Consider the following 12,916-nt stretch of genomic DNA (forward strand, 5'->3'; position numbering starts at 1 on the left):
CTGAGTCAGAACTCGTCCTCCTTCATGTGGAGCAACATAGATCTTTACTCCAGTCATGCTGCACACAATTGACTCCAGTCACAAATATAATGAATTTAGATTCGATTCATGATTTCATAAAAGGATTTGGACTTTCACACCAATGACTTATGACTTCACTCAGGCTTGAATGCTTGATGTGGAAAAGATCTGATGTCTTAAACCAAACAGGAAGTGTGCTGAAAATTAAAACCTTGGAGATGTGCTCCACACACAATCCTGTCCGCTGAACCATTACTTCCTCCTCTTGATGTGCTAACAAGCAGGTTCCATCTACTGTGCAATCTCGAGTTTTCTTAACAAATTTGGGAAAAGAAGAAGTATGCATCAGAAATGCACCATAATGTTGAGGCACTTTCAGTATTATTTAAAATTCACACAGAAGCAAATTTCTCAGATTCTGAATTGCGATTCTGGAGAAAGTGACATAAATGTTGGTAGCAGCTGTAACAAACCTTATTTACAGGATCCCAGAGTTGCCATAAATATGTGACCATCATATTGGGTGATGGACTCAGTGCAAAATGTTTTAAGGCAGAAGGTCACCTTGATATTTTCATTAGAAAACTAAACGTTGGTCATTATTGGGTCTTTCAGCAGGATATTAGTTCTAGCCCTTTGGCCAAATCAACATGTCTAAGTCCCCAGACTTAACCTGTTTAGTTTTCTTACACAAAAACGGGGATGAGCCAAAGAAGGAGAGAGGTCCAAGTCCCCTCTATCCGTTTCTCTCAATCAATTTTTGTAGCACAAGAAGTTGTTCTTTTCTGTTAGCAAAAGTAATTGGACAGAGTTACCAGAGAGTGTACCAATCAAGGTGGCCCCAGTCATTTAGTTTAAAAAAAACAAAAAACAATGTTTCTTAACTTGGAAATTTTATTTTGTCGAATCTTACACATCTTCACCAGGTATAATAACAATAGTAATTGTTGGTATATGTGCTGCTGTTTACTGGTCCATCCACGGATACGCATACGAATACAAAACAAGAAGCTGAGATAAAATTTTCTGCTTGTAGAAATTTGCTAGATGTGCTTGGAGACTATCTTTTCTCCAACACCAAGTCTGGGATCTTACCATGTTGGCCACCATTTTCATGTCACATGTTGCGTAGCTAAGACGGTTCCATTATTTTACTAATAGAAAATCAACCTGTAGCTTAAAGTTTTAGCAATCAATTTTAGTCAGAATGTCATACAAACTATATTTAATAGCATCCAGTCACAATTTTGGTCTTGGAGAATAACAAAAAAAAAAAAAAAAAACTTGAGATGGTGGAGCTTGTATGCTAACCTTCTAAATGGGATTTTTAAAATACCTACACTAATGACATAAACAGTGTGTGCATGTAAACTGGTTGTAGTTTTACGACACGACGCAAAGCGACCAGTACTTCATGACGACACAGTAAGTAAACTTGCTTGGTAAGCTGCAACTGAGTGCCTCCATGTTGCTTTGCGTTGCAGGACGCTGTTAGCATGACTGCGGCAGATGAGCTGAGCAGCAGCGTGAGTGAGGACACGGGCTTTTGCAGCGTCCCCCCCCTGCCGTCCGATGCGCCCGAGCTGTGCGACCTCCCTGACCCGCAGGACCCCCAGTACTCCCAGGACGTCCAGGAGACCCAGGACCCTCACGAGGACCTGGACCCGGCTCCCCCTCCTCCGCCGGCCATCGACACGCCGCCGGGGTCGTTCTGTGAGGAGGATTGCCAGACCGTGCTGCCGCTGTGCATCCCCTCCACGCCGGATCCCAAGCCGGATCCAGACCCGGACAGCACCTGTGGCTCTTTGTGGGAAGAGGACGTGACGAAGGCCCTGAAGGAGCTGGATGAGCGCTGCGAGGAAGAGGAGGCAGACTTCTCTGGCATGTCTAGGTACATAATATTTTGAATAAGGAGGTTAGAGTTTTTGGATTGATGCTTTGCTCTCATTCTCTTTCTAATTTCCTCTCTGATTATTGTGAATAAAGGCTGATAGTGACACAAAAAACTGTGAAAAATTAACATAAAATTTGCTTTACTCATTCTGGTGTAAGTCATTTACACCAGAATGAAGCAGTTAGGTAGCAGTTCCTGTAAAACCTAATTAATATTTTTAAAATAAAGGCAATAATATGAATAAAGTCACGTTTTAAACCCTCTGTACAATCTTATATGAGAGATTGAGGTGTTGTGTATATTGCCTTTAAAGTACAGTACAACGTAAACCACTCATCTTTTATTTAGCAAGAGTTTTTCAACGTTCTTATTGCTGATAGAAAATTATTGACACCCAAATTAATGGGCCTTGTTTTGTTTTTTTTATTTTTTATTTTTAAACAAAGAAACGATGCTTATGTTTGTGATCTACAGATGCTTTTTCTACTGAAGACAAGTAGTTTATTTTTGTCCAGTTAAATTAAATTATTTTTCACATTTTTTTCTCACATAATAATAATAATAATAATAATAATGAAAAAAGGTAATTTTAAATATTTCTTCAACTTTACAAATTAGGCCTTTGTGTTAAAAATGTTAGGAAGCCTTTTTTAGCTGGTTTTAAGCTGGTATATACATACTGGTACCACGGTGTACTTCAAAATACTTCAACAGCTGTGAGCATTTCTGCCATAAAGAAACTCTATGTTGGTTTTAGATTGTAGTTTATTGCTTGTTACCACGGCAGGCAGGCTAGTGAAGCTAGTATATGAATTTTTGTTGCAGCTTGAATGAACTGTGGTCATATCTCAACATGTCGTAGAAAACATAGTTTCCTTAACGTAGCTTGAGTCGTCCTTTTTCAGGAACCACATCCACACTGAAGAGTGTTGGTGCATTCTCTGATTGGCTGGAGATTTAATTTTTCAGTTTGTGGGATCAGCTGAAGAATTGTGCATGCAAAATGGAAAAAAACAACAAATACCCATTTGTATAGTATAATCAGGTAAAAGATGAAACAGTGCAGTGGAAAACATCTTTTTGGCAGTACTTCAGCCAAAAAGATGGCTCCCGTCCATTCTCCTTATGAAGCTGAGCCAATTTTAGCTGAAGGACATTTTTAAAGAGATAGAAACCACGCCGAAGCAATAACAGCCAGGTTGAACAAATAGTTGCTAACTTCGCCTCTTACTAACATATTATAAAATTGCAGCTCTTTTACTTAGCTGAGGTAGGCTTCTGCAGTTAAATGTGCGATATGGATTTATGAGTTGGAGGGAGGAAGATAAAACAATCTCCAGCAACATTCCACTAGTGTGTAACCGGGAGCTGGGACTGCGTGCAGAAGTGTGTGCGTGCGTGTGTGTGTGTGTAGGTGCTTAGCTTGTATAGAGCACTCTGCAGTCCTGTGTGGGATGAGAGTGCTGTGCGCTTGTGCCGTTAGCAGTTGCAGCACAGTCAGGCTGCAGACGAGGGGGAGAGGACCGAGGAGGGGGGGCAGAGATGAGAAGCGTTAGTTGGGGGTGAGGATGAGGACAGAGACCGTGTCCGTCGCAGCGCTCGGCAGTGCAGGCTTCAGATATCTATATTCCGTCTGCTTCTTCAGGCTCTTTGGTCCGTCAGGCCTGTGAGTACCTATATGTGAGACGTTTGCGTGATGCTAAAATGCTAAAATGCTAATCTCTAGTGTTGTTATGCAAGTCCCGCTGCGTAACGTGGGCACGCTTCTCTGAGAAAAACAGCAGCGAGGTTGTTTACTTGCTGTGAAAGCAAGCGTATGCACATGCGTGTGTGTGTGTGTGTGTGTGTGTGTGTGTGTGTGCGCGCGCGCGCGCATGTTTACATTTGCCCTTCAGTGAAGGAGTGTGGAGCATGTCGGAGCGCAGCTCATTGGCTCCTCTGTGTGTTTCAGTCAAGATGAAGGTGACGCAGACGGCTTCCCAGAGATCCAGGCCTCTCCGCCCCCTTCGCCCTTCCTCTCAGCCATCCTGGCGGCGTTCCAGCCCGTCGCCTATGACAACGAGGAGGACGCTTGGCGTTGCCATGTCAACCAGATGTTGTCGGACACGGACGGCTCCTCTGCTGTTTACACTTTCCATGTGTTCTCTCGACTATTTGAGGTAAATCCGTCAACGTTTGTTTTGTTTTGTTTTTTTTGTCTGCATGTTTAGGAGAACTAATAGTTTCTCCTTCTGATTCTCGGTGAACAGAATATCCAGAGGAAGTTTGGTTCCATCACACATTCATCCGTCCGCTTTTTGGGCGAGAGGCTCCAGCGAATGGGCAATCAGTTCCTCAGCTCGCTCGAGGTCATGACGTCTCACTCACAGTGCCCCACTGTGCTCCTGGACGCAGAGACTGTGAGTCTGATCCTGTTGGCTGCCCGCATTTCTTTAAGAAAAATAAAAGTCATTACTTGTTGTTCCTAAATAGATGCATCTAATCTGTTGTGTTTGTGTGATGCTGTTCTAGCTGGTCTCTTGTGGACTTTTGGAGACTCTGAAGTTCAGTGTGCTGGAGCTGCAGGAGCATCTGGATACATACAACGCCAAGAGGGAAGCTGCAGAGCTCGTAAGTTCCTGTGTCGTTCGCTGCTTTTATAATCCACCAGCAGGGCCGGATGTACAGGGATGTGGGCCCCCATGCTGGAGCTAGTTTGGGCCCCCGTATCCACTAAGGAAAAATCATTTTACTAGTGCAAAATTACAGTACAGCAATGGGTAGTCTTATACAATAGATGCATGATATGTTTATTATGTCTCCTAGCTAATAACTCCATGTTGTTCCCAAAGAAATCAACTATAGTTTCAAACTTTTCAAATACTTAGTATTTAGATTAAAATTCCCAAAATATTACAACTCACCAAATTTGCACCTATGAGTTTTATATATTTAGTACAGGGTTTCCTCTATGTGTAACCGTCACACCATCAGAGTGAAGTTTTTTTGTTGTTGTTTTTTAATATATATATATATACTAAAACAATGGAAAGCATATGAGACAGATATAAATACACACATATATATAGCCTATAGTTTTGCACTTATACTAATCATAAAGAATTTAAATATAAAGAAACGTGAATACTTACATTATTTTGAAAAACCAACAACCGGCGACTCCTGCCTGTCTGGCTGCGAATCCAGCTACTGAACGCTGCGCCGCTCTCAGGAGTGAAGTAAAACTAGTGACCACAGTCCGAAGAAGGAGGAGAGAAAAGGCAAAAGAAAAAGACCTAAGGAAGGACAAGTTGAATTCATTTTTAGTTGAAGCCTTCAAACCCAACCCTAATGCTAATGATTGTTGCATTTGGATGACAGCAACATAGTTAATATCGCTAATAAACTACGTTTCCTTTAAGGAAAATCCTAGAGGAAAAAAACATGAAGTACAAAGATGGCAAAACACATATTTAAAAAAAATAAATCTTTGGCCACCCACACAAAATGGTTGCCCTGGGCTACTGCCCAAATAAGTCCACCGGCAAAGCTTCCCCATTCTCTTTGAAGACTGCCTCATATCTGCACTTTCAGTTGCTGTATCGCAGTGTGTGTGAGCGAGCAACAGAGAGAGAGAAAGAGAAATAAACTGCATCATAATCTCAGCTCAAGAGAGACGAGCTTCAAAAACATATTAAAATTCTTCTATATCTCTGCGATCGCACCACGGGCAGCAAGGAGAACACAAAGACATATAGCTGATGCAGGAAAAAGATAAAGTCCAGCCTCTCATATGGGGACAAATCAGTGTTGGGTTTGAGTACGTTCTGCTGCCGCTGCCGCCTGCATCATCCTGCTCTGAGGGATAAAAATAACTCTGAGCTCGCCTAAATCAGTTAGAGGAGGCCAGACAGGAAAACGCTGTGAGGGGTGGGAGAGGCGAAGCAATGGGGAGGGGACAAAAGAGAAATGAGATTTCCAAGGCTTCTGGGATGCAAAACGCTAATCGAATAAGACGGCAATGTTCCCTGTAGGGTCAGATACCATCCAACGCTCAGGAACAGATTATCTTTAATTCGCTAAGTACAACGTTCTTATTAAATCTTTAGCTTTATCCAACCCATGTGGTTCACAAACACTGATGCAAATGCATATTTTTAAAAACACTTTGCAATGCTCCTTTTTCTACTGTGCTTTCCCTCTCCTTCTTTTAAGCTCGTTTTATTTTCTTCTCCATGTGTTTCCTCTCACGTCTGTGTCCTTTCAACCCCGCAGTGGCTGGAAAACTGCAGGAAAACATTTGGGGACAAAGACAGCAGCCAGCGACCAAACACTCACACTCAGGTAGGAACCGACGCTCACCTGTCTGCTAGCTTGTTTGGCTCCGTAGGTTTCCCTCCGAACGGACAGACCCTTGCTAAAAGGTTTCACGCCTCCGGAGTATGACACTGCCACCACTATGCTTCACTGTAGGGATGGCATGTCCAGGATGATGTGCAGTCTTAGTTTTTCCACCACTCAAAACATTTTAGTCCTTTTTTTTTTTCTATATTGGAAATACAATAAAAGATGCAAATAAAATAATTTTAAATAAGACTAGAACAGCATTCCTTTAGTAAATCTAAAACCTTTTCCACTATTATTTGTACATATTTTTAGTACAGTTTTGGCTTAATTACTGCTCTGAATATGGGGTGGATTTTTTTCGGCAGATTGACTTTTTTAAGTCTGTAAACCCCAGATAACGTTATCTAGCTAAATTAGTTTACAATTGTTTCAGTAATCAAGTAATCACGATTAATCCGATTAATTGTTTCAGCCCTGATGTTGACTTACAAACAACCTAGCTTGTGGACTAGCTTGTTTACATTTTTTGTGTGTCTTGTTTACTTGGCTGGTTGTCGATTAATCGTTTCGGCCTTGAACAAAATGCTCTGACTTTTGGTGTTGCATTGAGGCGAAATCTGGTGTGAATATCTTGGCAAGGCACTGGTCCCTTCAAAGTCGTGTATTCTCACATTTCATCCAAACTTATTTACAGTTTCACTGCTCCTTCCTCTGTTCAGCCACTTGTGCAGCAAATCTTTTCTCTCACTCTCTACACACGCTGTTTTGTTTTTTTTGTTTTTTTTTTTTGCCTTTTTTATCGATCAAGTTTCTGTTAAGTCAGCTCACATGTTTCCGGCCTTCTCTGCGCCGCGTGCAGGGAAGATGACGAAGCGCCGCTCCTTGGCCTTCAGGTCGCCATGTCTAAGCTGTCATGTTTAAAGCTCACTAATTCTTGGTCTTTCTCTCCTTGTTGTTTGTGTGTGTGTGTGTGTGTGTTTACGTGTGTGTGTGACCTGCTCACCTTCTTGCTTAGCAAATGGAAAATCTAGCAGTAAGTGGTTCTCTTGTTATAGACTTCAATAACGACGCCACCCGGACAAAACACTGACCATCTCATCGCTCTGCTCCCGCCCACCTCTGTATCTCAATCTTTGTTTCTGCTTTGATTTTATTTTTTGTCATGTAACCCAATTCAACCCCATGTCGGCCCAATCAAAACGTTCTGCTCTTCTGTTTTGAGTCGTAATATTGACAGTCAGATCAGCCGCCCTGCTGTTTGTTTTTGTGCTGTGTGCTATCATCATTTGCACATGTTCAGTGTTTAAGTAGGTGATTTCTTGTCTAAAAAAACGCTTACGCTATTATTTTGTTTCGTTTCATTTTGCATGTACATTTTTTTTTACCCCATTCCTGTTTCTGTTCAAATCCTGTTTCTTTTTTTTTTTTCCATCCATGCTTCTCAGGTTGAGATTGTAGTTGGGTCATTCATCTTGTCTCATAGTCAGGTTCATGCCATGTGGTGACAAAACTGATTTCATCAGTGACCATAATCGTAGCTTCCTCGCTTCTTCCTCTGTGGCCCAAACTGAATGAAACTTTTGCACTGCCCCATGTTAACCGTTTTCATTTCCTCCCGCATATCTAACCCAGGTTGACAATTAATTTGACAATGTGACAATCAGAGTAACGCCGGCGCAGACTGTGCTGAAACGTGTTCCTTTCGCATCTGTCTCCGCAGGAGCTGGAGTTGTGTCGGCGACTCTACAAGCTGCACTTTCAGCTGCTTCTGCTGTTCCAGGCCTACTGCAAGCTCATCAGCAGAGTGGACACCATGAAGCGAGAGGCAGAGGTGAGGGGGGTGTGGGGGTAATTGGGGATTGCTGAACTCTCACCATGGCAACAAGCCTCAATCGAGATGAAACAACTTACCAGCCAGCTGCAAGATTAAGTTATGAACCGTTGATAATGTGGACAATTTTTAAATTTATTTATTTATTTATTTTTAACCTTTTGGAGCATTCAACAACTGACATAAAATCTGAATTTCCAGCTTCAGAATGAGATAATCTGAAGAGCTTCAGACAGAAGTTAGGTTAAATATTAGTCAAAGCAACCGTTCCTTTGGGTTCAGCAGAAGGTGTAACTACTTGTAAGAACATGTGGTTTGTTTAAAAGGGAGAAACAAGATGCAACTCACTTTAAAGTTAATAGAAATAAAAAAATAAGAAGATTGGACTTGACTAGCTTTGTTGCTTCAAACACTCAAACATTTGCTTTTTAAAATTTTTATAACCCCTTTTTTCAGTTTAGTTTTTTTTTGTGTTAATATTACTTTGAGTTGATTATAGGTAAAAAAAAAAGACAGAAAGTCAGGGTTTCCCCTGGTGTTTTATAAGCCTGGCGGGCCACCAGGCTAAGCATTGCTTATTTATTTAAGTCTTTTTAAAATGTTTCCATTTTTTAAGACTTTATTGTTGATGGTCAGGTATTGAACTTCCAATCTTTCAATAACACATTATTACCAAGTGATATTTTCAAATTTCCTGTCAACTTTAAACATTTTTTAACTCAAAAAGACACCTGGCTTAGCAAGTTTTCTGTGTTTCCTTGGAAAGTCAACAATTTATAAAGGGGAATATCTACAGGATATTAACCAGAATCATTTTTTGTCCTTGTTTTTAAATGTAAAACAACTTAAAATTAATTTGATTAGTTCAGTTTATCCATATGTCAGAAAGTTTGATTTATCAACTGCAACAAGTCAGTTCAAAGAGTTTTATATCATAAAAACACAAAACTCAACAGTTGAAACATTACATTATAATTTCCCCAATTATTTCTAATTTAGCTTATTCTGTTAGAGAAACTAAAACAAAATGCAGATTTGTTTTTAGTTGGATTTATCTTTTTTCATAGCAACACTTGACACCATGTGGCCATTAGCTGTTTACCTGCAGTGCATTCTGGTCTCAGGCCGTGTAAATAATTGTCACCACATCTGCATCGCAGTTGATCCCTACCTGGCCTAAATTACGATCAAATCCTAATCAGATTTTGCTACTTGGTGTAATTAGATCACTGCCATCACAGATCGATGAGAGCCACCTAATCCAGTTAATATTTACTTCAAGTTTATTTAGCTGACCTCCCAGCTTTATGTTGCACATGTTATTTAACGCTATGATGCAACGATAAGTGAGGGTTTCGGGTTTTTTTCTGTCTGTTTCCAAGGTGACCAACATGTCCGAGGAACTCACCATCCTGGAGAGCTGCCTGATCGAGGCAGAAACAGGAAATGATAACCAGGAGGATGTGTGCATGTCAGACAATGCCCAGACCAACACCGAGACGGCAATCCAGTCACTAATAGAAACGCTGAGAGCCAGAGACTTCAGCTCCGCTCTGTCGCAGGTCAAAATATTCAGGTGGGTTCAACACAGAAGCACCAGCTAAACACTCCTCTCTGCTAATATAAGTTCATCACTTAAGGCAAAAAATATTTTGGTTTTTTTTAACCCCCATTTCTCTGGTGTATTATGATGTACTACATTTTGTCACATTACAACCAATGTAAGTTGTTGGGATTTTATGTGATGAATAAAATCAAAGTAGTGCAAAGGATTTATAATGTTTCTTCTTATGAATAAAAATCTGAAAAGTGTAACACCCTTTGGGAGCCACATTGGACTTAATACTTTGTAGAACTGCTTTTTGCTAAAATTATAGCTTCACATTTTTGTCTCCACCAAGACATTTTAAAGAAAAGTGAATAAAAATCAAGCTCAGACAGATTGAATGACTGATTCTGAATGTTTTAAAGAGGGATAAATACGCCACCTTTTTCAGAATTGTGTATATTTATTAAGAACAAAAAAAAATACTTTGCATTCTTTTACTGTCCTATTTAAAATTGCACATTATCTTTGTGGATCTGTCATGCAAAATCCCGTTAAACTACAGAAAAGTTTGTGGTTTTAACTTGACAAAGTGTGAAACAAAGGATTCCCTGCAGACATGCAGACATAAATTATCATTGACAAACAGCAGTATATTAATATGTAGTCTGAAATCAGGTCACTTTGGCTTTATTTTCCTGATGTTTTGGTAGTCTTTGATCTTTTTTTTTTCACAATATTTGACATTCATCTCTTGGACTCAGACTCAGTTTTGGAATTAACTAAATGTTTATCACTAACTCATGTTATTGCAGTCCAATGATTCAAATTTTAATTAATTTTTTTTTGGCCCAAGTTAAATAATTTAATTCTTGGCTGAATGTGTTTTTTCGTTTGATCTTAGTCTTTTCACTTGGATCTTAAGCTGTGCAAAAAGCTCTTTTCCGTTACCGACGTTTATCTAACGATCCCCTCTTTGGTTCGTCTTCAGGTCTTTGTGGCCTAACGACATCTTCGGGAACGAGACGGACAACGCCGTTCAGACCCTCCTGCACATCTACTTCCGCCACCAAACGCTGGGCCAGACGGGCTGCTTGGCGGTGGTGGGCCCCAGCAGGGACCTGTCTCAGGCCAGCACCCGCCTCATGGAGCTCAACCTGCAGATCCGCGAGGCTCTGAGTCAGGCTCAGGCATGCCAGCTTCACACGACCACATTCAGCACCGGACTTTAAACCGAACCGGAAAGGACCGAACCGAAATCAGCCCCACTATAGAGAGTTGTGGGAGCGGGGGACAAGAGAGATTATACATACAAAGGGCTAAAGGATGTGTGGGAAGTAACTGTGACTCTTCATGCATTAGCGTTACCTGTATGAATGCTTAAAGCTCATAGCTTTTTCCAGACTAAGCCAATTTGCAAAATTCAGTTGCAATAAGTCATGTGATGGTGTGTCTGGTGAAGATTGGACCCAGTGGGATATTTTATTTTACCCCTTTTTTTTTTTTTTGCCTGATCTGACCGGGAGGAGCCTGTCGCACTGAGCGCTGGCCTCCTCCGGTTCCGGTGTCGAAGCGCGTACGACGGTCCGTGTTAAGGACACACCATCAAGACTCAGAAGCAAACTCAGAAGAATCTTGTTTATATTTAAAAAAAAAAAAAAAAAAAGTTTTCAAATGCATGCTTGAAAGTGAGAAAGCACTGCAAGAATATTTTTTTGAGAAATTTATTTTTTATTAGAGCTAACATCTTAGGTTGTAAATGTTAGGATATTTAACATGTGATCCTGTGGGGAAAACCCCCTGCCTTCAGGGAGTGTATAAAGAGGAATATGTTTGATTGCTCCGAGAGATGAGTTTCCTTCAGCAGGTCTTCACGCAAAACTCACTCTTTAACCAAATAAGTAGATGCCTTTAGACTCTTGACTGTGTGATATATATTGGGAGATGCTCATACACAAATGCATTTAATTGCACACAAAAGTGCAGACTCGCTACAGCTTATAATGAAAGCATAACTTATTGTACTCTGTATACATTTTAGAAAGTGTATAGTGTAAAACCAGTATTTTCCCCCCCTTGTAATTTTGTGTAATGCACTGTTCATCCCAAATGGGATGTATGTATAAAGCTAACATAAGAAAAGCTCACAGCAGGTTTGAGTCACTAAGCTGTTATTCTGAACTTCATAGGCTCATCTTGGATGGTGGCAGCCATTTTTTTTGGCTTCAGTTTCAAGTGGCATCAATATGCATTCCTTCACAGGTTGTACTCTGGATTTTCATTTGATCACATGTTCATCCTGCCATACTTCTCTCTGGAAGAATGCTTGTACAGTTCAACTCATTCCTTATTTTGGATGCAGATCCACTAATTTTCCCTCCACATACCAGCCTTCTCTGGATAACTAAAGACTTCATTCCTACAGGACATCTCTAGTCATCTTCTTGGAGCACATGCCCAAACCGCTGCTGACCAATGAAAGACCACTTAATGCAAAAATAAAATATTTTAAACATCCAAAATGCAAGATAGCCATTTATTACGTTCGAGGCATGATGTGCTTACAGAGTCAACAAAACATGCATGGGAGAAAAAAAAAAGTTTTGAAACATCAAAAATTTGTGCTTTGCATTCAAGAGGCCTTTTGAGTCGTAGACCACTAGCGGGGCATGCGCAGATGCGTTGAGGGTTTTAGTCGAACAGACTCAGATGATGTATTTAAAGCTGAATGTGCTGTCGCAGGAGAGCCGCTTGCCTTTGCATCTGCCACACAAGTCCTGTCTGTGGGGCCGTTTGGGGTCAACGTGCCGCTGCGTCAGGGCACAGGAGCAGCGGGCTTTGTTGCAAGTCTGGAGAACAAGAGATTCATGAGAATGAGTTGCAAGAAGGCAGACGTGAAGAAGCAGGGACGCAACTTACGTGGCATGTTATGTCTTCCACACGGTATGGGTTGAAGCCGTTCTGGCATTTCCTACAGAACTGTTTGAAGTAAACCTAGAAAAGAGTAGACCCATTTACTCCAAATCCATATTCAGTGATTCACTGATCTCTTGTGAAGTTACTCACCTTGTTTGTGCCCTGAACGCACCATACATAAGCACTTTCCCATCGCAGATTGCATTCTCTGCAGTGATAATATCCATACTTCTGTTCCAGGAACTAATTAAGCAGACAGGCAAATTAGACAATTACTCACCGGAATACACAACTGATCTGTAGTTTATCCAGTTAAAAGTGAAAGGTTTTAAGTTTATTTTTTAGACAGCATGTTTGAAAAACTGTTCAATTCTAACTAGTG

The 12,916-nt window shown here is 40.8% G+C and overlaps 2 protein-coding genes across 14 annotated transcripts in view; one reads left to right on the forward strand and one right to left on the reverse strand.

The window, feature by feature from the left end:
• fryl (furry homolog, like) overlaps nucleotides 1–11,284 on the forward strand; it is a 93,357-nt gene extending 82,073 nt beyond the window's left edge. For 10 of the 13 annotated variants that reach the window (XM_015019994.1, XM_015019995.1, XM_015019986.1 and 7 more), the window contains 9 exons: nucleotides 1,506–1,912; nucleotides 3,867–4,074; nucleotides 4,165–4,314; nucleotides 4,427–4,525; nucleotides 6,170–6,238; nucleotides 7,257–7,274; nucleotides 7,962–8,072; nucleotides 9,455–9,648; nucleotides 10,610–11,284. In XM_015019994.1, coding sequence (XP_014875480.1) covers nucleotides 1,506–1,912; nucleotides 3,867–4,074; nucleotides 4,165–4,314; nucleotides 4,427–4,525; nucleotides 6,170–6,238; nucleotides 7,257–7,274; nucleotides 7,962–8,072; nucleotides 9,455–9,648; nucleotides 10,610–10,850 — 1,497 coding nt within the window. In that variant the 3' untranslated portion in view covers nucleotides 10,851–11,284. The remainder of the gene's footprint in view (nucleotides 1–1,505; nucleotides 1,913–3,866; nucleotides 4,075–4,164; nucleotides 4,315–4,426; nucleotides 4,526–6,169; nucleotides 6,239–7,256; nucleotides 7,275–7,961; nucleotides 8,073–9,454; nucleotides 9,649–10,609) is intronic. The other 3 variants (XM_015019988.1, XM_015019997.1, XM_015019996.1) reach the window with 1 other exon arrangement.
• An 848-nt stretch (nucleotides 11,285–12,132) lies between these two features.
• Nucleotides 12,133–12,777, reverse strand: zar1 (zygote arrest 1; the record flags this gene model as incomplete). Its single annotated transcript, XM_015019981.1, has 3 exons — nucleotides 12,133–12,467; nucleotides 12,538–12,612; nucleotides 12,685–12,777. Coding segments are annotated over 3 exons (312 nt in total), but the record flags the coding sequence as incomplete, so codon positions are not given.
• Nucleotides 12,778–12,916: the final 139 nt, after the last annotated feature.

The sequence above is a fragment of the Poecilia latipinna genome, unplaced genomic scaffold (assembly GCF_001443285.1).
Source record: "Poecilia latipinna isolate Pla-1442-1.1 unplaced genomic scaffold, P_latipinna-1.0 Scaffold2516, whole genome shotgun sequence".
Taxonomy (NCBI): Eukaryota; Metazoa; Chordata; class Actinopteri; order Cyprinodontiformes; family Poeciliidae; genus Poecilia; species Poecilia latipinna.